The sequence below is a fragment of the Lepidochelys kempii genome, chromosome 15, assembly GCF_965140285.1.
Source record: "Lepidochelys kempii isolate rLepKem1 chromosome 15, rLepKem1.hap1, whole genome shotgun sequence".
Lineage (NCBI taxonomy): Eukaryota > Metazoa > Chordata > Testudines > Cheloniidae > Lepidochelys > Lepidochelys kempii.
Genome location: NC_136394.1, coordinates 25173382 through 25198391, shown reverse-complemented (window position 1 = coordinate 25198391; position 25010 = coordinate 25173382). Strand labels below are relative to the sequence as shown.

Below are 25010 nucleotides of genomic sequence, written 5' to 3'. Positions count from 1 at the left end.
GAGTTCAATGGGATTTCTCACGTATTTAAAGTTCAACACGTGTGTACCTGTTTGCAGGATCAGGGTCAAAGTCTCCCCATGGTCATTGTTATATCGATGGAAATAACATTCTCTCCATTGGGAGGGAAGGGGTCTAGTGGTTGGAGCAGAGAAAGGGAAGTCAGGACTCCATTCCCACCTCTTGCTCTAACTCACTGTGTGACTGTGTAAGACACACAAGGTGACTTTTCCAGTAGTGGCCTCCAGTTTGGGGTACCTGATTTTAGACACCAAGGGCCTGATTCTTCACAGGTCCAGAGGTCTCATAAGCTTCACTTTGGAATGGTGGGTGCTCAGCACTTCACAGGGAAAGGCCTTAAGAAGCTAAATCTGGGGACCCAAGTACTGGGGCATCCAAACAAGCCACTTTTGAAAGTATGGGCCTGACTGTCTCCATCCCTCTGCTCACCCATTAGCAAAATAACCTTCACCCTCCTCCCAGGGCTGTTGGGAGGGTTAGTTAATGGATGTTTGTAGAAGTGCAAACTATTGCAGCAGAGTATTCTATCCAATGTCCTGCAAGGATGGAATAGCAGCTTGAATGATGGCTGGTCTCGGTTTGTCAGAATCTTACTATTCAGTTAGGTTTTTTTCTTATTGCAACCTAATGTCATAAGATGGATACTATGGAACACAAAACGTTCAGAGGAAATCATAATTAAGTGCTTTTCCCTACAATTACACCCATCTTGGTCACATGCATAATTTCAGAGCCCATTTTAGTTCTGTTTCCTTCCCATCCCCTTCCCCAGATCTCATCTAAGTCAGCAGAGACTGACACACACACATAGCCAATGCAGCTAAGTTTACTCAGCCCAAGCCAACAACCGATGCTAGTTCCAGAGCAGGCAGTTATTCCAGCGTTCTGCTTGCCACTGCAATTACTGCTTAACCTTCACCCTGGCAGAAAGAATGGGGAACGGCTGTAATTAGAAGAGATGCCACTGCCATGAAACTGATGAGTTACAGCAATGAGAAGAAAGCATCTTTTCTCTCCAGAGACTGTAGACACTTTCACGCTTGCTGGCTCAGGGCCTAGGCCTGTTTACAAATCTGGGTCTCCCAGCTGAATTAACAATGAAGTCATCCCTTAAACTATTAGCACCAAGCTCATTCAATTCATTAGTAAAACACTGACAGTCACTGTCACTTTTCGGGGGGGGGGGGGGAGGAGGAGAGCCAGGACACCCCAAGCATCCTCACATGCCCCTGTTCACCTCTGTTTTCTCACTTATTTTCCTACTTACTTCTCCGCTGCTTTCAGTTCCCCCCCCCTCTGGCTGCAGTCTTCTGCAAAGGCAGTTATACCATGCTCGTGACCTGACATGTTTGCGCCACCTTAGAGGAGAAGCCAATATTTTAGCGGGCTCAATACTCAATAGGAAAATTCTTTAGAACATTGATTCTCAAATTGCTTCAGACCATGGATTACTTAAAACAAACAAACTGCTCCTGCGTACACCTCCCCACCCAGGCCCAGCTCTGCCCTACAGCAAATGGAGAACTTAGTTATATGGTAAAGTTCCATCAGGACACCAGTAAGGAGACAAGATGAAAGTATATTTCCTCTAATGGGATGGATGTTGCCGCTTGATCCTTCATCCCCACTGCACGTCTTTGTTGTTTATTTCCTCTGTGCCACTATGTAGGACTTCACCTTGAGTCAGAATTACTCTCCTCTCATTGTCTGCATCCCCCATTGCTCTAATCTCACCAGGTCACTTTATAGTTTGGTGCTTTGCACGTTTCTGCAAATATCTGGTCACATAAGCTCAAATTTACTTTCCATGAGCGTCTGTGCAAGTAACACTCCATTGCACAAATGTTAACAGGAAGCTAACGCATGAATAGGGCCAATGCAAATTAATTTAAAACATGCCTACAAATATTTGCAGATTTGTTTAGCAGCATTATCCCTGGTGTGGTCTTGACAGGTCAGTTGACCAATACCATAGCCACTTTAAGGACTCAGTCTTGCTCCCATTAGCATCAATGGTGCAGGTTCACAGCCTCTCCCCAATTTTATGCGTTTGTAATCAACCCTGAGCATTGTTCATTCATGCTTTAATTCTGAACATTCACAATTAGTTTAGTGAATGGGAAGATGGCCAGTTGTTAGAGCAATGATGTACCAACAAAAAGCCCAGAAAAATCTCATTAATCCCTAGAATGCTGGCATCTTCCAAATGGTCAGTGAAATGAATGGGACATTCACTGGAATAAAATGATTATTAGATATAGGTAATCTTTTAAAAGTCATAGTGAGTGTCTCAGTTATGTCATGATCAATCTGGACTTTTTATATAATATAATGAGTTATGATCATTATGCTTCATGGTACAAGATAGTCACCCGTTGGGTGTCAGGAAAAAGATTTTGCCCAAGAGATAGTAAATTGCTAATTGAACAGCACTATCTTGTGCATGCCTGTCTAGTACAAAGATTTTAACAGCATGAATTTGGGATGAGGACACCATTAACCAGTGGCAAAAATCACTATGTTGTTATTCAGGTCATCCCAAATGAGTACTGCTAAAACGTATACCTCCCCATTTCATCCCTCTTTATTTTCTATATGCCATGTACATTACAAAAATACAGCTTTTAGGAATGGGATAGTGAGCTTCGCAATTGTTTTTTTACTTGGGACTGTATTTTGTATTCCTCCGCCTGTAAGACCAGGTGCTTTGTGACCTGGAGTCCCACTGTACAGGGTTCAGATTAAACTATAACAACTCTTAAGAGTGACCCACAAAAACAATTCTGTGCAGAATAATGTGACAATTTCAAGTCAGTATCTCAGGTCCTACCAGAGCTAGAAGCGTTGTAAATAGGGGCGTCTCCCTTGCCAGTGGTATTATGCTCAGCACAGGACTGGCCTGAGTCTCTGACAGGGGAAACATTTAAAAGGAGTTCAATTTGGTGCAGTAAAATCATGGTGGAAACAATTGTCTTGACAAGCTGTTATTTATAAATGGCAGCTGACGCAAGCTGCTTAGAGGTTTAGACAGTTCTGCGGAAAAGGACCTAGGGGTGACAGTGGATGAGAAGCTGGATAGGAGTCAGCAGTGTGCCCTTGTTGCCAAGAAGGCCAATGGCATTTTGGGACGTATAAGTAGGGGCATAGCGAGCAGATCGAGGGACGTGATCGTTCCCCTCTATTCGACATTGGTGAGGCCTCATCTGGAGTACTGTGTCCAGTTTTGGGCCCCACACTACAAGAAGGATGTGGATAAATTGGAGAGAGTCCAGCGAAGGGCAACAAAAATGATTAGGGGTCTAGAACACATGACTTATGAAGAGAGGCTGAGGGAACTGGGATTGTTTAGCCTGCAGAAGAGAAGAATGAGGGGGGATTTGATAGCTGCTTTCAACTACCTGAAAGGGGGTTCCAAAGAGGATGGCTCTAGACTGTTCTCAATGGTAGCAGATGACAGAACGAGGAGTAATGGTCTCAAGTTGCAGTGGGGGAGGTTTAGATTGGATATTAGGAAAAACTTTTTCACTAGGAGGGTGGTGAAACACTGGAATGCGTTACCTAGGGAGGTGGTAGAATCTCCTTCCTTAGAGGTTTTTAAGGTCAGGCTTGACAAAGCCCTGGCTGGGATGATTTAACTGGGAATTGGTCCTGCTTCGAGCAGGGGGTTGGACTAGATGACCCTCTGGGGTCCCTTCCAACCCTGATATTCTATGATTCTATGTAGGAAATATTCCCCGGAGGGCTGGATTAGGGGACAGAGTGCACATGAGGCAGTCAAAGATGCATGATATGATCTCCATGGGATAAATATATCCCTATAGTGTGTGCATGTGCACAACACACACACACACACACACTCCTTTATTTTATATTTGTGGTCTCCCAGGGGTTAACTTGTGTGTCCGTCAGAAGTGACCATTCCTATTTGTTCAAGATACATGGTTCAGCCCCTACTTTCAGTCATAGATGTAAACACAAGTGGCAGGTGAGTTTCCCCAAAGCTTGTAACCTCTCCAAGAGCAAAAAGGGTCAAGTACATCAAGTGCTTGGATAGGTTTATAAACATTTTGCTGCAGGGCAGCCTATCTCTCCAGCTTTGTACCTGGAAAGCTGTGTGCTACTCCATTTCAGAGGGCATGTGCCAGTTATCTGCTGAGATGTTGCCAAACACCACACAGTAGTGTGAGCAAGAAGTTACCCAGGGAACAACAGACCCAAACAGAAACGTTAAGGTATCCGGTATAGAGAATGCAGGCAGGCAGTACATTTCAGGGATCTCTCACAGATTTGCAGTTTGGAGAGATCTCTATGCCAATAATTTACATGGTTTACTGGAAAGTGCTGTACTTGTTAGATAACAGCAGCACAGAGCCCACAACTGAGACCGGGACCCTACTCTGCTAGGTGCTGTATAGAGACAATTTACAAATAGTTAGATTTACTGTGAGAAACCCCTCCCCCTCAAATCTGTAGCAAGATGACACAATTAAGTTTTAAAGGTATGTGTTAACAAGGACTAACAGGCCATGTGCACTGTAAATCCAGGAGGTATGTTTGAAGTGGTTTTATATTATTCAGGTTTTTTTTGTTTGTTTTTTTTAAAAGGACAAAAATGTTTATTTCTCCTCAGTCAACTGTTCTGTTGGGGTTTCTATTCTAATATAGATAGAGAGGTAAATATTCTATGCTCAACTTCAGTAGTGGTGACTAATAACTACACTGCCCCTCTGTAGGGTAACAGGCCCCATAATGGTCATTATTAGGACTGCAAGATTCATCTGCCTGCAATAATTGGATACTGAAAATTGAAGCAATACATTACAGTCAAGCCAACAAAGAACGACTTGAAGCATCCATGCAGGGTATTCAGAGGGCCCATCTACAATCAAGCTACAGCCAAGTCAAGGGGCTGATTTACAATGTGCTTCTAATCTGTGACAAACATGGTCATCTACATTACTTATGTAAACCAGGTCCTCCATCCCTGCCTCTCTCCCCCATAACTGAGCTGTAGACAGGTTAAGTGATTTGCCCAAGGTCACCAAGAAGTCTGTAGTAGAAAATGAAATAGAATCCAAGTCATCTTACTCCCAATCCTACATTTTAGTAACAGCTTCATCTCCCTTTAAAGCCAATAAACTGATGTTCTTCAGACACACAGATTCTTTTTCCTTCCTGTGAAGGCTGTGAAATGAGCCAAGTTTGGAGTTTCTAGACAGTCAACTGTTTAAGTTATGTAAGTGCAAAAGATACAGGGCCCAATTCTCCGCTTCCTTACACCAGTTTTAGACTGGTAACTCCACTGACTTACAATCCTAGAATATCAGGGTTGGAAGGGACCTCAGGAGGTCATCTAGTCCAACCTCCTACTCAAAGCAGGACCAATCCCCAATGTTTGCCCCAGATCCCTAAATGGCCCCCCTCAAGGACTGAACTCACAACCCTGGGTTTAGCAGGCCAATGCTCAAACCACTGAGTTATCCCTCTCCCCTTCAGTGGGGTTATTCATGGTTTATACCAGTAGAAGTAGTGAAAGGAAAGTTAGGCTCTAAGTACAGTACATTCCTTCCACCCTCCCCCATACACACACTCAGAAAAAGGCAGACCAATGGGAAGTTTCTTCCCAAAAAGAGGAATTGTTTTAAAAACATGGGGGGGGGGAGAGGGGGGAGAGCTTTAGAATGGAAACTGGAACTCAACCATAACTATATATAAACACTTCTGCTTCCTCGCCACAAACGCTGTAACACACAGGAGATTTTTAACTCACTCAGATTTTACTGCAGATTTTCAGTACAATAACTTGCAGGCCTATGAAGGTGGATTGGGGAAGCCTGGGCAGTGATCATTGATGCTGCTTTATACAGAGCGGTCATCTGTAGGAACTAGATATGGGGAAAACCCAAATCATAACACCTCCCACAAAATTTGGGAGGATTCAGAGCCACAGAACTATTAGAGAAAACCCTGAGCCGTAAAGAAATAGAAGTCTCTAACCCTCAGTAAAACAAAGTGAAAGCCAGGGACCAGAAAAGAAAGTCAGACCATCATTTACATCTCCATAGCACCTTTCCACTCCAATGTGCATGACAGTCACACAGCACCTTTGATGTGGGGTGGAGGGAAGATGCCTTCTGACACACTGCACACAAGTGGAGTGGATGGGGAAAAGAAATTCTAAGCCAAGGACACCAGGATAAACCCTATGTCTTAGGCATCCTCTTCCTAATGAGGCCAGCAGAAATTCCCATTTCACTTCAGTGAGACTAGGCATAGGTTTCAAGCCTCGATGTCAGTAGCCAGCTTCTCCTACTTCTACTTGTAGGCCCACGTACAAGTCCTGGGAGCCTAAAATTTCCACCTGTCCTGCAGGGGGGCGGGAGGGAAAAGAGGAGATTTAATGTTCCAGCAGGCTGAATTCCACTGAACAGTGATGTGTCTGTAAAATGAAGAGAGACCTCGCCTACTGCAGAACATGGGGACTGCTACTGCTCCAATACCATAAACTTTTTAATGACCAATAACAGTATCGCCTGGGGGACCCATTAGAATTTACAGCTGTATAGACAGGGCGAAGATTAAAACCGCTCAGCTGCTGCATTTTGGAACACTAAATATTTTAAGGGGGGGGGGGGGAGGAGAACAAAAACCAAGAACAACAAAATACCGGCCGCCTTGAATATAAGCCAACAGCTGACACTAGAGATATTTTGGCTTGCCCGAGGCACATTTAATACTGCTCTCCCAAATCAACTATTTGTCACTGTATCTGGAGAATTCTGTGATCTGTCATGCAATCAGAAAGTCACACTTCCTGTGATGCATATGACAGCAGCTCGACAGGTTGCTAAATGCATAGATGAGATTTTCTTATTCAATATAGAACTATTCCATCACTGAAGAGTGCCATCAACACAGTATTTGAATGAACAGCTGCCACATCTATAGGACAATAGGACTGGCTACCTCCGGGCTGCAGTTATTCCCGGCTGGCTACCCTATGAAGTTATAAACACATGGTATTACTACTTATTGTGTTAACTGGAAATAAGACATCCTAACACAGGCCCTGCCATGGCCTGGATGCCTCAAATGCACATCAAGCGTTTACACTGCAAAGAATGAATAAAACTTTATAGGGCCTCCCCAGTTCTTCAAGTGCCTTACTAAAGCTGGGTAAGTATTATCATCCCCCACTTTATATATAGCAAGACAGAGGCCAAGAGTTAAGGGTGCCAGCTTTAATCTAGCTAGTACAGATAGTATTATAGATGTGGAAGCATGGGCTAGCCACCTTAGTACAAGCCACCACGGAACTTGGACACATTCAGGTTGCCAGCCCATGCCACCCATCTTCACTACTATTACCTGTGCCAACTAGATTAAAGCTAGCTCAGGTGTGCCTACCCCCACTACAGTCACACTTTCACCTGCAGTGTAGATGTAGCAAAAAAGTTACTTTATCAAAACTATGCAGCTCTCTATGCCATTAGAATTGAGGAATTCCTGGCTCCCACCCCATGCTCTATCCACTAGACCACACTGCCTCTCACTACACTAACAGTCCAAAGATACTATAGCTTACAACAGCATTACATCATCACTTTGTAATTATCTATGGGAACGGATGGGTGGACCTTTGATTCTTTCTAGCTGAATGTCCACCTTTCTTAATGTGACTCTGCTGAAGCTTGCAGCCGGGTGTTTTGGGAGGGACGTGAATAGTTGGAGGTTCACCACATTTGGAGGGCAGTACTAATTTTGAGAGTTTCTGCACTGCTGTTCAAACTGATGCCCATAAATTCCAGAGAATGTTTTGGTCACTAAGCAACAGATCTTTAATCCAAATTGCTACTTTTCCCAGGGTCCAGTCTCACAGCTGTATCAGGCCATCTGATCAGAATTCCCATTGAAATCAGAGGGGATCTACACTCCAAATCCGATGGCACAATATACCCCTGGATATGCAGTTGTCCCACAGGATGATGGGAGTCACTTGCCCAGGGAGAATCAAGTGCCTCTTACCTTTATTTCTTCTCCATTTTGGCTGTGCTCCCCTGGTTGCTTCTCTCTCAGCTTCCCAAGCTCTGCCCTCAAAGTGCCCATCTCCTGTTCCTTGGTTTGCAGATAGGCTTCCAGTTCCACCTTCTGCTCAATCAGCGCTTTCCCTTGAGCCTCAACTACTGTGATTCTGTGCCGAAGGTCATGATTAATTTTCATTAGCCTGTTCTGTTGCTGTTGCAGCTGCCATAAAGTGACACAATAAGTATGCCTCCATTAAACCAGGGTAAATTAAATCACAAGTATTAAATTAAAGAACTAGCAATATGTTCCTGTTGTATTTATCTTGAAAGATCTCCTTTATTTCCCCATTCATTTTTAATCAATTAATCTGCTACAGTTGGCTTTCAGGGTAAATGGAGTTTGTTCCTCCCCCCCGCAGCACAGAACATTATCCTCCAGACATATCCAGCTTTTCAAATGCGACATTTCTCTTTGGAATCTATTTCAGCAAAGCAAGGTTCAGGGACTGGATGGCTCATGGGATACTGGATCAAGCTTTGACCTAGACTGGAAGTGATCAAGGTTATTACTGTCTGATAATCATCAATCTACGTAAGAAGATGCCAGGATTGTCACTCTGAAGCCTAACATTTCTGTTGAGTCAGTGTGACGTGATGGAAACAGCTACAAGCGTGGTGTTAGCAGGAGAGCTTGTTTTGTTTAGAATATCACCAGTTTCAGTCATCACTGGGTTTTGCAGTCTCTCACTGTCCAGTTTTTAAGTTCAGAGCCATTGTTGGCCTTTTTACACTTTATGAATTAGACCTGCATGACAGCACAAGCTTTCACCTAGTTACTTGTATGACGGTAGTGTTTGGAGGACCCCAACCAACATCAGAGCCACATTGTGCCAGACGCTGTACATACATGTAGTCCCTGCCCTACAGCGCTTACCATCTCAATAGATGGGACAGCTATAAGATGGGATGGGGAACTGCGGTAAAGGAGACATTACGTGACTTACTCAAGGACACCGTTTGTGGCAGAGTCAGGAACTGAATGCAGGTCTCCCGAGTCCTGTCCAGAGTCTGAGTCACAAGCCCATCCATCCTCTCCTTGATGATGGTGTATGTGAAATGACATAGTGGTTTCACTCCCTGTTTCTAGGGAGCAGGTGTCTGCATCACAAATAGCACCCCAGTGGGGCTTCCTTGTGGACAGGCTCAGCAGAGAAAAGTAAAGCTTAATGGGCCATGCAGCCATCTCCTGTCTAGAGCTGATGCCTCCAAGGGCGAAGCTGGGCCATGTGAGCCGTGTGGAAAAGTTTGCATTGCCTAAGTGGAGATTTTCTAAAGCCTTTAGGGGAGTTAGGTGCCCCGTTCACACTGAAAGTCAATAGGAGTTCGGCACCCAATTCCCCTTTGGGCCTGTGAAAAATCTGCTCCCTTATCATTCTTGGTTTCTAGTCATGCCCGCAATGTGCGAGGTTCTTTCCAGACACAGAAGAGGGTTTGGTGCCTGCCCTGAAGAGCTCACAATCTCTTCTACAGATACACAGACGACTTGACTCTTCAGGGATAATAATCTGGCCTTCACAAGCACTAAATTAATTTAAAACTTGTCATAAACATCTGTGTGGTTCCTTCAAGGGGGGGAAAAGGGCAAGGAACACTTACTGCCTCCACATCCTCATTTTTAAGTCCCAGTTCCCGGTCCTTGGCTCTGATCTCATCTCTTTGTTTATCTACCACTTCCTTCAGCTTCTTCATCACTTGCCTCTCCCTCTCGGACATTCCTGGTTTAAAGAAAACAACACAAAGAAAATAAACTGAGAATGATCATGACATTTGGGAAAGACACTGGACATAGTCTGATTCAGCCAACAAAGGAGGAGAGGTTGTTGGTTAAATACCTTGGATAAAGAAAGAACGGTTATTTAGCCAACACACTGGATTCACAGATGATGGGAAAACAGGCTATGCAGTTTACAGGGTGTAGCACAACACTGAAAAGTGATGAATATGCTTCTGATATATTTATAAACAAATGTATGTAATACCATTACTGTGCTTCTATAGGACATATCCAATGGTGATATTTATGTACTGGTCCAATGGATGAATGATGTGTAATCTAATTAGCACTCCCTACAAAGTTTTCTATTTAATGAAGGAAAAGGTTCTCTCTCTGGAGTGGGAGATGGTATTTTGCATTGGCAAGATCTAGTCTGATTTTATACACATGTCACTATACTGGGGCCTGAACTAACATTCTGCATCTCCATTTCTAGTTTCTTAGATCCTGCAGTCCAAAGTCAGAGCAAATTTAACAGGCGTTTAATCCGAGTTAGGATCATTCCATATATGTTTTTTTTCCATTCTAACTTCCTCTCTCTCATTGTAGTGATTCAGATTTAAAATAATTACACTTTACAGGGGGGGGGGGGATGATAGAATTTCCTTGTAAAGCCTGTTTGAAGTGTTGTCAAAAATCTTTCCATCAATACTGTTTAAAAGATTAACAAGGGATTAAATTAACCTGTAGTTTGACCAACAATTCATTAGGATAATATCAAAATCACAAAACTGGAAACTCTCCCCCATTAACAACCAGTATGGAGGGAAGATCGAGCACCTAAGAACTGCAGTTGTGGGCAGTATAGCAACAAAGAACAATACCATACTGTCCTGCTAATGTAACCAAGTGTTTAAAATAGGGAGATTATAAATTCATTGCAATTGCTTCACAGCTAATAATCATTCTACAGAGACCTATAGTTTGATATTCTTAACAGATCAAGTAAGATAACTTAACTGTATCTAATATAGATACATAATTCTGTGCCAGTGAAAGGGTGGCCTGGAGCTAATGGGCTATCAACAAGGCCACTAGAGATGCCCTGGCCAAAGTGCAATTTAGTGGTTAAAGCAAGAATCTGGGATTCAGAATCCAGGGTTCTTTGCCTAGTCCTGCCACTGACTGGCTGTGTGACCTTAAGCAAGGCACTTAACCTCTCTGTTCCTTAACCTTCCCCTCTATTAACTAGAGATAATAATAATTTACTTACCACAATGGGGTAATTATGAGGCCAAATTCAAAGCCCTTTTTAAACACACTTTGGCAATTCTCAGCTGCAATGTGCTGTATAAGCAGATTTACCCACCTTGGATTTGCAGTGTCTGTTCTTTGCTCTGTATTGTGAGCTGACTCATTCCTTACTGTTTTTCTTTTGTCACTTGGGGTGTGGATAGACCCCAATCCCAGGTGATAAAAACTCCCTCACCCCAAGTCAGAGTAGAACCCTTTTAAGAGTCCTGCCCTCAAGAGCACTGATGTTAACAGTGCATGAAGAGCAAGCAAGACAAATAGGTGGGAGAGAGTGAATAATTCCACGCCCCTACAGGGAGCCTGCCTTTGACTGCCAGTTTTTCTACAGCTTGCAATTTGGAACAGGTGCAGGTTCCTTATGAGTTGCAAAAGCACATGACTGCAGAGGGGGAGAGTAGTAATTCCCATCTGCTACTGCAAAGGAAGTCAGGGAGCTACCTGAGCTATGCAAAAGCAGAAGAAAGGGAACCTCTACCAGGGTGTTGGAGGGAGGAGTGGTATACAGGAAAAGCTGTTGTTTTGGGGGGGGTGTTACTGTCAAAATCTATGAAGCCTCTGGAGTGACTCAGATGTTCCTGGTGAGCTTATTTGTCTTATATTTATTTTCTTTTATTTCTCAGCAAACTGCTTAAACCTGCCAGCCCTACTTCTGGGGCCTGATTTTCTCTCTCTCTCTCTCTCTCTCTCTCCAGTCTCTACTGCTTTGCAAGAGACCCATGATTCTCATTCACTTCAGTGGGTGTTACTGGTCTCCTGTGGGGAAGAGAAATGGGCTCCTGGACTACAAACTGGTTTCCTTTTCACTGTGTCTGCACTCTCCTGTTGAAGCACACACCTGGGAAGCTAGGACTTTGTGATCCTATTCCCAGTGCTGCTGCTGACTCACTGTACGATCTTGGGCAAGTTACTGCACCTTTGTGTTTCTGTTTCCCGATTTGTAAAACAGGAATGGTAATACAATGGACCCCTGCTAACTCTTACAAAGGAGCGAGAGTCCCATTACAAATGAGTACATGAACAAGCCAGCATAGCTGAGCACTGTGTGCCTTTACACAGGTATCTTGTCAACAGTAGTTCCATTTTTATGGATAATGCTTTATTGTCTGCTAGCAAATATCAGTTTGGCTCTGTGTGGGCACTGGGACCCACCCATGCGGAGCCAGTTGCAAGATCAGGGCCTAAAACACCTGCCTTTAAAAAACTTTCCTTCAAAGTACAGAAGGACTAGCATGTTCTAAAAAGTATGCGGATTAGCAAGTTTCTCCCATACCTTACTCATGAGGAAAGTGTTTGAGATTCATAGCTAGCAGGTGCTATTTAAGGAGTAAAGTCTCATTCTAATTTTCAGTTAACTCTTTCCCCCCTCCTCTCTTGTTTTCCTCTTTAACTCTTGGTGAATATTGAAGATTTCAAATGTATAAACAGATCACTGGGCTTTTTTCCGGGACAAGGGTGGGTGGGGATGTTTTTGTTCCCCAATCATTTTGCTCCTCTACATTTTCTTAACCATGCATTGCATGTTTAAGTGTGAAATAATTAATCCTAAATGATTCAAAGTTGTGTATCTGCAAGATCTTAAAATGGCACACCCGGCTGGTTTCCCTAAGCACATCCCATCAGCAATTTCCTCTGGATTGGCGTGGTCAATGCATTGTTCCATGGGATGGTAAGAAAGCAAGCAGTTTAAAAAAAATCTTGACTGTTTATGGTCAGGGACTCTGATGTATTTGTAGAGCAGGGCACAGGGCCCACAATATAAATACTTTAATTTAAGTATAATGCTTGCCCCTACATTTGCAAGAGGATTTTAATAGGAACTGTCTAGATCATGGTTAAGGGTTCTTGACTTATCCCCTGTCAGGAAAATTATGAAGTCTTAAGGGCTTGATTCTACTTACTTCCTTGGGAGCAGGTTCAGGCCCTGCCTGAGTTTTCATCAAAGGGATTAAGGATCATGGAAATTAAAGATGTGGGACAAGGCTTATGAGATCGTTGAGGATGTCTCCATGCAAGTGCAGGCTACAGTCTCCAAGAAGGAGTTGTCTGATGTTACAATATGACACTTGAAGTCAGACTAAAGATCCAAATATGGGGTAGGACAGGTTACAGGATAAGCAGATGCAAAATCTCATCTCCTCCCTGGCGATTGTAGGCTCTGATCCACAGGGCAGCCCTCAACTCCCATTGCCTTACTAGACTGAGCTGAGGTTGCTCTGCACATTCCAGGATTTGGCCCATAGGCCATATCTCTAGGCAGAAGAGTTAACTTGACTCAGTAATGCTTTCTTTAAGACTCTAGACTGTCTCTTACCTGAAACTGGCCTAAGTAATGGAACCAAACCAAGTCTGATTCAGGATCTGATGAGAAGTGGGGAGTAACAGAGTGTCTTTAGAACACATACTTCAGAGGTTTTTGTGATTCTTGTTTGTTGGGATCTCCTGCTTATTGTACCCATCACAATGCTGATCCTACCTGAGATGGCAGGATGTGTGACCTCCTGTCATGTTATCTGTGCTGCTCTATAAGCTGAGAAGTATATCTCTATGCCCTCTCTGACATGCCTTGGGCCAGCTCCTTGGATCAGTGGGGGTTACACCAGGGATATATTCTGTTCAGTCACTGGCATTACACCAGGTATTAATTTGGTCTCATGAGTAGGAGTGACATTTTTAACATTGCAGCTGTAGCCCAAGATCCTGCTGTATTTACTTAGAATTCTGTTTTCTCCCACACAGTTTTCATATTAACCTTGCTCTGCTTCTTGAAGGCCTCTGCTCAACTCCCAAAGACCAGGGGCTCACGCTTACTGCTGTTCTGTCCTGCATACCTAAGGATGAGTTGCTACAGGCCATTCTTCAAGCTAAAAGAGCTGTCTTATGGAACAAGGCCACTAGAAGTATTTCACTAGGTTGCCCTTTAATTGTGTGAGCACAGCGAGTGTGTTTATTCAAAGTACAGAAGTCCTTGCTCCAAAGGACACCAGTCTATATAGATGCAGAGTACTGGCTAAACATTATTATACATATATGATACACAGGTTCACATGTCTACCTTTCTGTTGCTGCTGCATATTTCCTTTAAATACACTCGGTACATGGAGGTGGGTTATTATTAATACTGCATTTGTCATAGATTCTGTGATTTTCCTAGAATATCCATGATGCTGAGACAATGGGAGTTTTGCAGGTGCTGTGACAGTTGACGACAACTTGAACCAATTTCCCTGAGAAACTTGAGAGCTGCCTGTATAAAATCTGAGCTGTGTGGGAGACTGAGATGCGTCAGGAATGCTCAGAATTAGGGCTACTGGTTTCTCCTGTGGTCCCAGGGGTGGGGAATCAAATTCTGTGATTTCTTTGGGTTTGGAGGGTAGCAGAGCTCAGACAGCTGGGTTGAGACCCACTGCAGTTCCTACTGCCTTTGCTGAGAGAGGGGGTTTGATCCTCTTCACATTGAAGTCCCTGGCAAAAATCCCGTTGACTTCCATGGTGCAGAATCAGGCTCAGAAATAGGAAAGCAGCATTGGAGAAGGGATAGCAGCCTCTCTCTCCTGCCTGTCGCCCTACACAGCAGCTGCAGAGATGAACCCTGCTTGTCAGGATAGGGGTTCGGGACTACTATAAAGTGGCTTTAAGCCATTGTTGTGGCAAAGGAAATGCTGATTTTGATGACAATACTGCAGGACACCCATGTGTTACAGGTTGTGCAATCACCAAGCAAAGAGTCAGTCCCTGCCCCAAAGAGCTTACCATCTAACTATATGACAAGAGAAGCCAGATGCAGCCAGAATAGTGCAAGGAAACAGTGACACACTATTGGGCAGTGGTCTCATTATCAGCAACCACAAGCTCTCATTATCACTGAAAGACCACACAGAAGAATTGTTTTCAGGGGGGATATGAATGCAGTGGGGTGCAGGAGTTTCAAGTGTAGTAAACTGAGGCTACGTACATTCAGATACCACAGTCATTGGTGGGGATTGAACCTGAGTTCTTAACACCAAAGCCACAGGCCTCTGCTCCTTGAGCTAGAGAGGACTTCTGTAGTTATCTGCTGATTAAGCATCAGACTATTAGTCCCTGAGGCCAGCCACTAGGAGCCATGATCACGCCTACTAAGTAATGCTAGGGTATAAAGATTAGAACCTGATTACAGCTACATGAACTGAGCTTTGGGACTTGGAAAGCTGCATTCAGCAACTCACTGTGTGTCTGGTTATTTTTTTTTCTACTCTGTCAATCAGTTGCCCTTAAAATCAAGCATCTGTTTCAGTGTTTCCTACCAGAACAAATTAAAACTTTAATATGATGTGCAGTCCAGTCCTGGTCCCAATTGTTAACAAGCAAAATTCTCCAGTGGGAATAGGCATCAGTAACTCCCGATGTCAGACATAAGGGAATCCCAGTTAGGATCATTGTTAATCTATATCCGTTTGAGTCAAATTCTGCTCTCACTGAAGTAAATGAGATGTTGGCCCTTAGAGTATTTGTGTTCTCATAGTTTTTTTCTGTCTCTCTACCACACAAAGTAAAAATAACATTGAAAAGCATGTCTGGCACCTGCTTGGCTATCTAAATTCAAGAGTTATTACTGTATTTAAATACAAGCATGCAGACAACACTGAGCTGGGTCACCCATTGACATGTTTTTTTTCTAATTTTTTTTTTTTATAGTCTGACTCCTCTTTATTTATTTCGTATTCTGACCCTTTTCATGGAATCAATATTCCATTAAATTCTAAGGAAATTGTGAAAACTAGCTCAAATACAGCCTGTTAAATTGGAAGAGCTAAAGAAATATTCTAAAGAAATAGTGATCTTGAGAGGGTAAGAGATCCTCCTTTGTAATATGACATTAACACTCTCTGCAGATCAAGTACAAGGGTACTCAAGTCTAAGCTTTGAATTCAGCCCTGGTGAAGCAGGTGCATTGCGGAGGCAAAGGGTTAAGTGCCATTAGTCACTAGTAAGTGCCCGGCTTTTTTAAGGTCTCTAGATGAAGTGCTGTTACTTTTAAAAAATTTTTAAATGAGCTGAATGTTTACTCTGATCTTTGATCTGAGCAGTTGTACTAATACGCTGTGATCCTGCAAGTGGATGTCTCTGTCTGTGCAGAGACCCAGTGAAGTCAGCATGGCTGCAGATGGGCACTAGCATCTGTCCACACAGAACCAACTGCAGTATTGGATTGTGGTTCAGGACTATGATCAGCTAATCAGATTTCTGCCCATTTAATACTATGTGAGACAAAACCTCCCAGCTAGCTTTCGAACTTGAGAACTGAGATGAAGCAAATGCTTAAAGTTACTGGCTCTCTCTCCTTGGTGCTTACGCACTGTCCTGATTATAAATTTAGCCTCTCTCCCAAAATAAAACTCATTATGAGGCCTGAATTAGTGTTTAATTCCTTCCTGTAACCACTTCCCCCTCTTTGTGCAATTTATTGAGATGGTTTCTGAAGTTCTGGCAAGACATCTGAGACCACATGGTGATTTTTTAAAATATGAATTCCCCCATCCCTGAACACTGCCTGTTGTGGATTAATTAGTATTCTGACAATTCAGCAGAAGGGAGCCTGAATAATTGCTTTACGATCAGTTATGCTGAACTAAATGCCCAAGTGTGAATGCTGATTTGTATATTTCCGCACTATCCTACATATACAATTATTAAGTGGTTAGATCTATCTGTATTAAAAAAACTCATTAAAGGAAATTTTTAACAAGTTGCTATCCTCAAAAAATCTTATGTTAAACCAAAAGAAAACTAGGTTTTGCTTTTTAAAATTGTTTCTCATCCAAACAAGTGAATAACTCTGTTCCAATCTTTATTTTGTTTCCAGAATTTATTCACAGCTTTTGTATCCTGATAAAACAGACCTGCAACAATCTACAGGAACAAGCTGAAATGTACAATCAAGACACTTTGATCAGGAATGACTTAAAAAAAAAAAAACAACCCAAAGATACCATCACTGAATTTCAAATGTTAAACTTGCCTTCATGTTTCTGAAATTCCTCTTCTGTGAAATTGATGTCTTTGTGTGACAGGTTTGTCATCAGTTGTTTGTTCTCTTCCTGAAGCTGAGCAATTTGGGTAAGAAGATCCTGTGCTTCCCCTCTCCATACATCCTCCACCAGTTCTAATTCCTAAAGTAAAGCCGGATCATGACAGAACATTAATGCTGTAATATATAAAATCAATAGCCTTTGCCCAAAACTATTTGGAGAATACACTAGCAATTCTCCTCTAAAGCTATCCTTTTATAATAATACTCTGAACTTCTAGCCGAGGACCTCAATTATTACTCCCCTTTCACAGACAGCCACGTAATCTCTGTATGGCTCAGTTGCCTTTCTCAAGGTCACATCAGAAGTCCATATAAGAGGCACGAATTGAGTCCAGGTCCCCTGATTTCTAGGCAGCAGCCTTAAAGTGTAGTATAAACACACAGCTCACAATACTTGTGAGGTCAGTCAGTGGCAGAGATGGACATGCTATTTTTTAAAGAGCACAATGTTCCATAACAGTACAGTTTAGATTCGTGATGGTGCTATGTATGATACTGTAGAACATAGAGGAGTTTTTTCATGTTGGAACCCAGAGCTCCTGTTACCCAGGCTTGTTTTAACCATTAGCTTATGCTTGCTTTTTCTTATTCTAATATACTGTAATCACATTTTGCAGTGTCAACTACACAGAGAACAGCAAAACTATTCAAAATAGTAACTACCTTTATTCAGGCCACTTTGTGTCAAGTGCAGCTGTTACCAATTCCAGGACAGGTCAAATCAGGATACTAAGTATAAAGGCCTCCTGGAACAGTGGAGACCATATTTATATCTTTATTTTGAAAGCTTCATCCCAAATATCAGCATTTCTCCCTGTGGGCAATCTATGCTCCACTTTAAAGTATGTGCTGTGATTAACAAGAAAGCCATGCTCAGAACATGGAATCCTAGGCTGAGCTACTTGCTCATTTTTCCACATGTAATTCTACGGGAGCGAGTTGTAACTACGTGAAACTTCAAAATCAAAGCACAGTTCTAACACAGAGCTACAGTTAACTTTGCTGAAACTTTGAATGATAAATAGGCTTGGCAGAATTAATTTTTTAAATAATTTTGATGGATAATATCAATTTTTAAGCAATTATTTTAAATTTGTATAAATTTAAATGTTCACAGTTGTGCAAACTATGGGTTTAAAAAAAATCAGGAAAAATACTTCAGTTTTAAATTTTCAAAGTTGTAGGAAGTTATGGGGGGGAGTCAGCTAAGGGAGAGTTCAGACAATAATTATTTAATAACAGTAGACTTTGAGATTCAAAAAGTTAGTTTTATAACTGTTAAAATACAAATTGTCAACAACACATGTCAAAATATATAAAGTAAATATCCTTAAATCAAACTCTAAGAAGTTCTCAACAAGCATTTTCCTTCCTTTGCTTGTCTATAAGTTTTGATTATTATTGATGGAAATATTTTTTGTCCGTTTGCGTGTGTGCCATGAAACCAATGTTTATCAATAAAAATCAGATCCTTCCATCCCCTAATGATAGATCTAAATAAAAACTCTTTATTACAAAATTAGAAGACTATGTTGGCATAAGAACACCTGGGTATAAACTAGCCATGAATAAATTTAGGCTGGAAACTAGAAAAAGGTTTCTAAGCATAAGAAGAATGAGGTTCTAAAAGAGCCTTCCACTGGAAGTTGTAGAGACAAACAACCTGAATCGTTTTAAGGAGAAACTTAATAGACTTATGATGGATTTTATGATGGGGATGCCGGAGACAGCATGGGATTGGATCTGATGGCCGAGGTGGTCCCTCCTAGTCCTATGTGTCTATGAAACCACACTGCCATCCATTTTCAGGCCCAATTACACAGTCATTTTAGTCCAAAATTCAGCCTCATGTAGTTGTTACTTTATAGTTTCCAAGAATGTGCTTGGTGCTTCACAGAATAGACAGAGATGGAATGATCTCTGTTGGGGGCTGAACTGTTGGAGAAGCACAGGGGAATGACAAACTGATCCCCATGTTACAGATATTAATGTGTATTACCATTCTCTCTACCCTGAAATATTTATGTCTATGGGAAAAACTTACATCTGTGCTTAAACTTTTTGCCAGACACAAAGCATGCAGAGATCCCACACACTGTGTAGCCCCTAGAATGACATGTGATGATCACATATATAAGTAAACTTTTCTTTTTTAAAAACATGCACTGACTTTTAGAAGTGTCCACACTGAATATCAACTAATATTAAAGTTTCTGGTGCTGCTACCCATTATAGCATTCTCTTTTATAGGTAGCATTCTCTTTTAATAGTGAAAAAGTGATTTTTACCACCTCAATCTTTGATGGCCCCTGTAAAATAAGCTGGTGGGTCTCAAATCACAGTAGTTTTTACCAGACAGGTGCTCTGGTCACAAAAATGCCATGAGAGTTAGGTGTCAAGGGATACAGTCCCATTCTAGCAGAGGGACCAAGGATTGAAGAGGGCTGGAGAATGAGTTACCTGCTCATGCAGAGATAGTTCTCTAGATCAGGTGGGGGGCAAGGAAAGAGGAGTGGGAAGAGAATCTGCTCATGCCCGTATTGTGTCTGTTATGTGGATCAAAAGAGACGAGATCACTCTCTAGGGATTTACCAGTACTTTTTTTCTCCTTCACTTCTAAAGGCACTATTGCACACAATTCCTATCTGTAAAATGTTAGTTGAGAAGTCTCTAGCCCAGCACTGGGCTTTTTAATATATTTAGCTAAATTTCTACCTGATATCTTTGCAGGGTTTGGGGAAGTTTTGTATTTAACTATATGTGTTGAGTTTGTGGGGTTAGCTTTGAGAAATTCTATAAATATCTTTATTTTGTATCTGTGTCAGCAACTAGCAATACAAGAAGACATGAGTGATGACAAAGGAGTGAGTTTGCTAAAAGAAGCAATTTTTATCCAAATCACAGTCCTTTGGATAGTTTTCTAAATAAACCCCATCACTTCTAGTACAATAATCAAAGCAGCTCATGCTGACCTGCTGCCACATTAGGGTAACAGGGTTTGAGAAAGGATGTCTGTCTCTGGCATCCAGGTGAGCAGGAGTGGGAGCACTTTATTGGTAGCAGCTTAGTCCAAATATTGCATTGCTCCTCAGAGAGGCCACACCATTTTCAGATCTGGGAGAGGTGGGCCTAGGCCCACCCAATATTAAAGGCCCACGCCCTCAGCTAAGCCTGAGGAACCACTAAGTGCAGGCTACAAGTGAGTGAGTGTGTGGGACAGTGAAGGAAAAAACAGGGATGGAAGTGAGGTCAAAGGTTGAAAATCAGGGGACCAGAAGAGGGCACTGAACAGACGACCCCAGGCAGTGCCCACTGCTCCTCAAAGGTGTCTTAAGGGTATGTCTACACTGCAATTAAAAACCCGCGGCTGGCTCGTGCCAGCTGACTCGGACTCAAGGCTCAGGCCAAGGGGCTGCTTAATTGCAGTGCAGAGGTTCCAGCTGGGGCTGCAGCCTGGGCTCTAGAACCCTGCAAGGTGGGAGGCTCCAAGCTCGAGCTGGACTTTCTACGCCGCAGTTAAACAGCCCCTTAGCCCAAGCCCCATGAGCTCCAGTCAGCGGGCACAGGCCAGCTGCAGGTGTCTAATTACAGGGTAGCCAGACCCTAAGGAGTCACTGGACACCGCACAGAGGGAACGGAAATAGGCCCCACAGCCCAGAGCACCCCCTGTCCTGGACGGACAGATGGCCAGCCCCAGAGCGCCTTAGTGGACTGAGCAGGAGTCTGGGAGCCAGACCCGCTGAAGTTCTGCTCGGCTCCGGCTTTCTACCTCTTGGTCTTTCCCCGTCGGGCTAAGGAGCAGGCTGTTTACCCGCCCCAGGGCATTGTCCTCAGAGTTCCCACGGAGCGCTGCGGCACGAGCCGCCTTCTCTGGCCGGGGATTCTGCTCGGCTCCCGGGAGGGCCGCTGCCTGCAGGGCGAGGCGGGCTAAGCAGGAGGCAAGGGGACACGGGCGGCGGATCTCCCCGGGGAAAAGTCCCTACGTGAAGCGGTTTGTACCTGGCACACCCCCGCTCCCTAGCACTCAGAGCCGGGCCCGTTCCCACCTCCATCCCCATGTCCTCTGGCGCCCCGGACCCGCCCCCGGCCCGGCGGCTCCCCTCGCTCTTTGTGTTCGAATCCGCCGAGCGCAGAAAGTCTGCAAAGGCCGGGGAGGGACGACAGCGGCGGGAAGTCCCAGGACTTAGGGGGGCGGCAGCCCCGCCCCAGAGCCGGGCGGTGGGTCCCTCCAGGAGTTTGCAGAGGAGTCCGAGCACTTCTCCCCCAAGGCAAAGCGGGCGGGACAAGTTTAGCATTGCGCCCCCCCCTTCCGTTGTGAATGCACAAGAGCCCCCCCCTTTCCGCTGTGAATGCACAAGAGCCCCCCCCCCCAAAAAATCCCCCACCTTCTGGTGCTTCTTCTCCTTCTCGATCCGGTCCATCCTCTCCAGCCGGAGCCGATCCAGCTCCAGCCGCAGCTCCTCCATTTCGGGGTGGATGTGATTGCGGCTCACCAGCACCTCCAGGATCTCCAGCACCCGCACCACCTTGGGCATGAGGCGGGCGATGGCCTCGCAGCCGTGCTGGTCAATGACCCGCTCGAACTCCTGCCCCACCAGCGAGGCGATGTCGTACACGTCCATGACCGTCAGCTCCGCCACGTTCTTCTCCAGGGCCGAGGAGGAGACACCCCCACCCCCGTCCATGGCTCGCCCGTCCCTGCGGCGCCCGGGAGTCCCTCATAGGCCGCCGCCGCCGCCCCCCCCAGCGCTGGAGCCGCCGGCCCTTCCCCAGGAGCGACTTGCCAACTTCTGCCCGCTGCCTCGCCCGTTAAGCGGGGCTGCTGCCGGCTGCGCGCTGGCCTGGCATGTGGGTCGGAACAGCTGGAGCCAGAGAGCGCCCCCGCCAATCCCACCCCCCCTGCCTGCCTCCTCCTCTCCGCCCCGCTCGGTGCCAATAACGCGAGCCTGTCACCATGCGAGGAGGAGGACACCACGCATGCCTGCTGCCTTCCGAGCTGGGATATCAGGAGTTGGGGATGCGAGATTTGGGGAGCACGTGATGCACCAGGCTGCTTCCCCCCCTCCCCGCCTTGTTCCCCGCACTAGGAAATACTTCCTGCGTGTCTGAGGCTCACCAGTGTCTTCCTGCTGGTCGATCTTGGGTTTACACTTCTCCACACCGGCCTCTCAAAACACGGCAGCCGCACTGAAAATCAGTGTGGTGCATCAGACAGCACGTCTGTGTAAAGTGTAAGTATTGATCCCGCGGGGGGGGGGGGGGGGGGGGAGAAGCTGGAGAAACGTGATGTCAATAGTAAAAGTTCACTTAAAACTGTTAGCTTGATATCTCTGCGCTATTATTTCTCCTGGATAAATATTGGACAGATTTACATATTCTTGATTTCATTTCCCCCTCTCCTCAAGAGCAGGTATGATTTCATCGGAGTGACAAGATTTGTCTTTTGCCACAGTTGTTTGCTATACAGCAAACAAAGAAAATAGCTACATCAAAATACGTAATACAGTTTTATTATGCTGATGTAACAAATAATTACGTAGTATAAAATTATGGTGTGATAGCATGTTACTTAGGATACAAAAATAACACAGAGATTTTTAAATCTGTGTTGGATTAAAAAGATTTAATATTTTATTAATATCTAGCTCATATTTTTTCTCATAAGTGGATCTCAAAGCACCTTAAAAAGGAGGCAGCAAAAATTTTGAGAATTCTTTCTTAAGTGAATAGAAAAATTTTAAACATGAACTTTAAAAGTCTTTTGCAGTGGGAACACAGGACCTGATCCTACAAACTAGTTACTACCATCATTAGAAGTCACTTTGTCGTTAGTGGCATTACCTAGGATAGAAAACATCTGAGTCCCATCCTGTAAACATGAAAGTCAGTGTGTCTACTCAGGTGTACAGGGTCCACCGAGCACTGATCCAGTTGCAGGATTTGAATCCTAATATTGGAGTAAATTGATTTTGCTGGCTTAATTGTTCATTGTTTTTATCTTTGGGCCTGATCCTGCAAACACTACCAGGCATAATGTTATAAGAAGTCTCATTGACATTGGTAATAACTGTCTGTAGAATTGGACTTTGCTCTGGAAATAGAATTTTTATTTAATGTAAATAGTTTTTTTTATATAGTAAACTATGTATATAAATTAATTGAAATTTAATAGTGGGTTTTTTTGCTTATGCTCATAAATGTATATAATTTATTATTTATATGGAACACAAAAATGTATTAGATACTTTGCAGATAAATAAAAAAATCACATTATCTGCCCTGAAGTGATTAGTTTAGACCCTTATCCTGCAATCCAATCCATGCACTGCAAGATCAGGGCCCTAATTTTAGACAATGAATGACAGCAACAAACAATGGGATTGGAATAAGGGGAAAAGTTACAATAAATAAATTAATAAAGACGTGACTTACTGTAATATCTTATATACTGTGATTTTGGACCTGATCCTGCATTTCTTTCATACACACAAAATGTCCATTGACATGCGTGGGAGCTTTGAATGCACAGAAGCTTTGCAACATTGGGCTGAGTATGCAGTGAAACTGGTTCACTTCGGCTGTCAGGATCACATTAACATTCCATCATAAGTGGTAAAATTACTAACTTCCCCATATTGGCCAAGAGCAGGAGGCATTCATGTTCATTTAATTGTGTGGTTCTATTTGGGTTGAACGCTCTACTTCCCTGCTTAGCATTAGTCACAAAGCATCCAGGTTATCCAGTAAAAATTGACTTTCATACTTTTTGTTAACTAACTTTTTAGTGGCAAAAATGTTCCAGTGTAGAAGGGATGAGAGTGAATAACAGCAAAGTCATCACTTCATGGAAAACATGGTCTAAGGGGGCATGAAAAGCTATGGGAGTATAATGAGAATACATGAAAGGCCACACCAGGGTACCTTAGAGGAACAAATGTGCTGTGAACTGAATATCTTGTCTGGGTTAAATAAAGATGAAAAAAGAATCCACGTGACCACAGACTCAATCAGGAAAAATTGCCCAGCCTTACATACGAATGTGGATGGGACAAAAAAGAATAATAAATTGGATAGGATAGCAAAAACCAAGGCTAGATACAGCTGTAGGGAGATAGCTGTAAAGGGAAGTACAGTAGAACATCACTAATTCACCCTAAAGATTGGAAGAGACAGCGTAAATTAGAGCCTGGCCAAAGTCCATTGAAGCCAATGGGGGTTTTTTCATTGACTTCAATGGACTTTTGATCAGGCCCTTAGGGGAAAGGGGCCTGATCCTTTGAAGAGCTGGGTGTTCCCTTTCACTGGAAGTTGAAGGTGTCTAGCGTACTGCAGGATTGGACCTTTAGGTCCTAATCCTGCAGGTGCATAAGAGTTGGCAGGATCAGACCATTAGCAAACAAACTAAAAAAAGCAAGGCTTATCTGATCACAAAATGCATCATGTGACTTCATTTTAATTATTTGATACCTCATAAGTAGGACTGCCAACTTTGAAAGGCACAAAACCAAACACCCCTGCCCTGCCCCTTTGAGGCCCCACCCCTGCTCGCTCCATCACTTGCTCTCCTTCACCCTCACTCACTTTCACCGAGCTGGGGCAGGGGGTTGGGGTGCGTGGGGGGTGAGGACTCTGGCTGGGGGTGTGGGCTCTGGGATGGGGTTGGGGATAAGGGGTTTGAGGTGCAAGAGGGGGCTCAGGGAAGCTGTTGGGGGGGCTCTGGAAGGGAGTTTGGGTGCAGGAGGGGACTTCAGACTGGGGCAGGAGGTTGGGGTATGGGAGGGGGTTCAGGATGCAGGGCCCTGGTGGCAT

The 25010-nt window shown here is 43.8% G+C and overlaps 1 protein-coding gene across 4 annotated transcripts in view; it reads right to left on the bottom strand.

Moving 5' to 3' along the window:
• Nucleotides 1-22257, bottom strand: part of RILPL1 (Rab interacting lysosomal protein like 1) — a 40195-nt gene extending 17938 nt beyond the window's left edge. The window contains exons 1-5 of one of the 4 annotated variants that reach the window (XM_073313178.1): nt 21587-21668; nt 17865-17947; nt 17130-17280; nt 9700-9818; nt 8045-8263 (exon numbers count right to left, since the gene is read on the bottom strand). In XM_073313178.1, coding sequence (XP_073169279.1) covers nt 8045-8263; nt 9700-9818; nt 17130-17190 — 399 coding nt within the window. In that variant the 5' untranslated portion in view covers nt 17191-17280; nt 17865-17947; nt 21587-21668. Of the gene's footprint in view, nt 1-8044; nt 8264-9699; nt 9819-17129; nt 17281-17864; nt 17948-21586 lie in introns of all 4 variants that reach the window. The other 3 variants (XM_073313176.2, XM_073313177.2, XM_073313175.2) reach the window with 3 other exon arrangements.
• Between the last annotated feature and the right edge of the window lie 2753 nt (nt 22258-25010).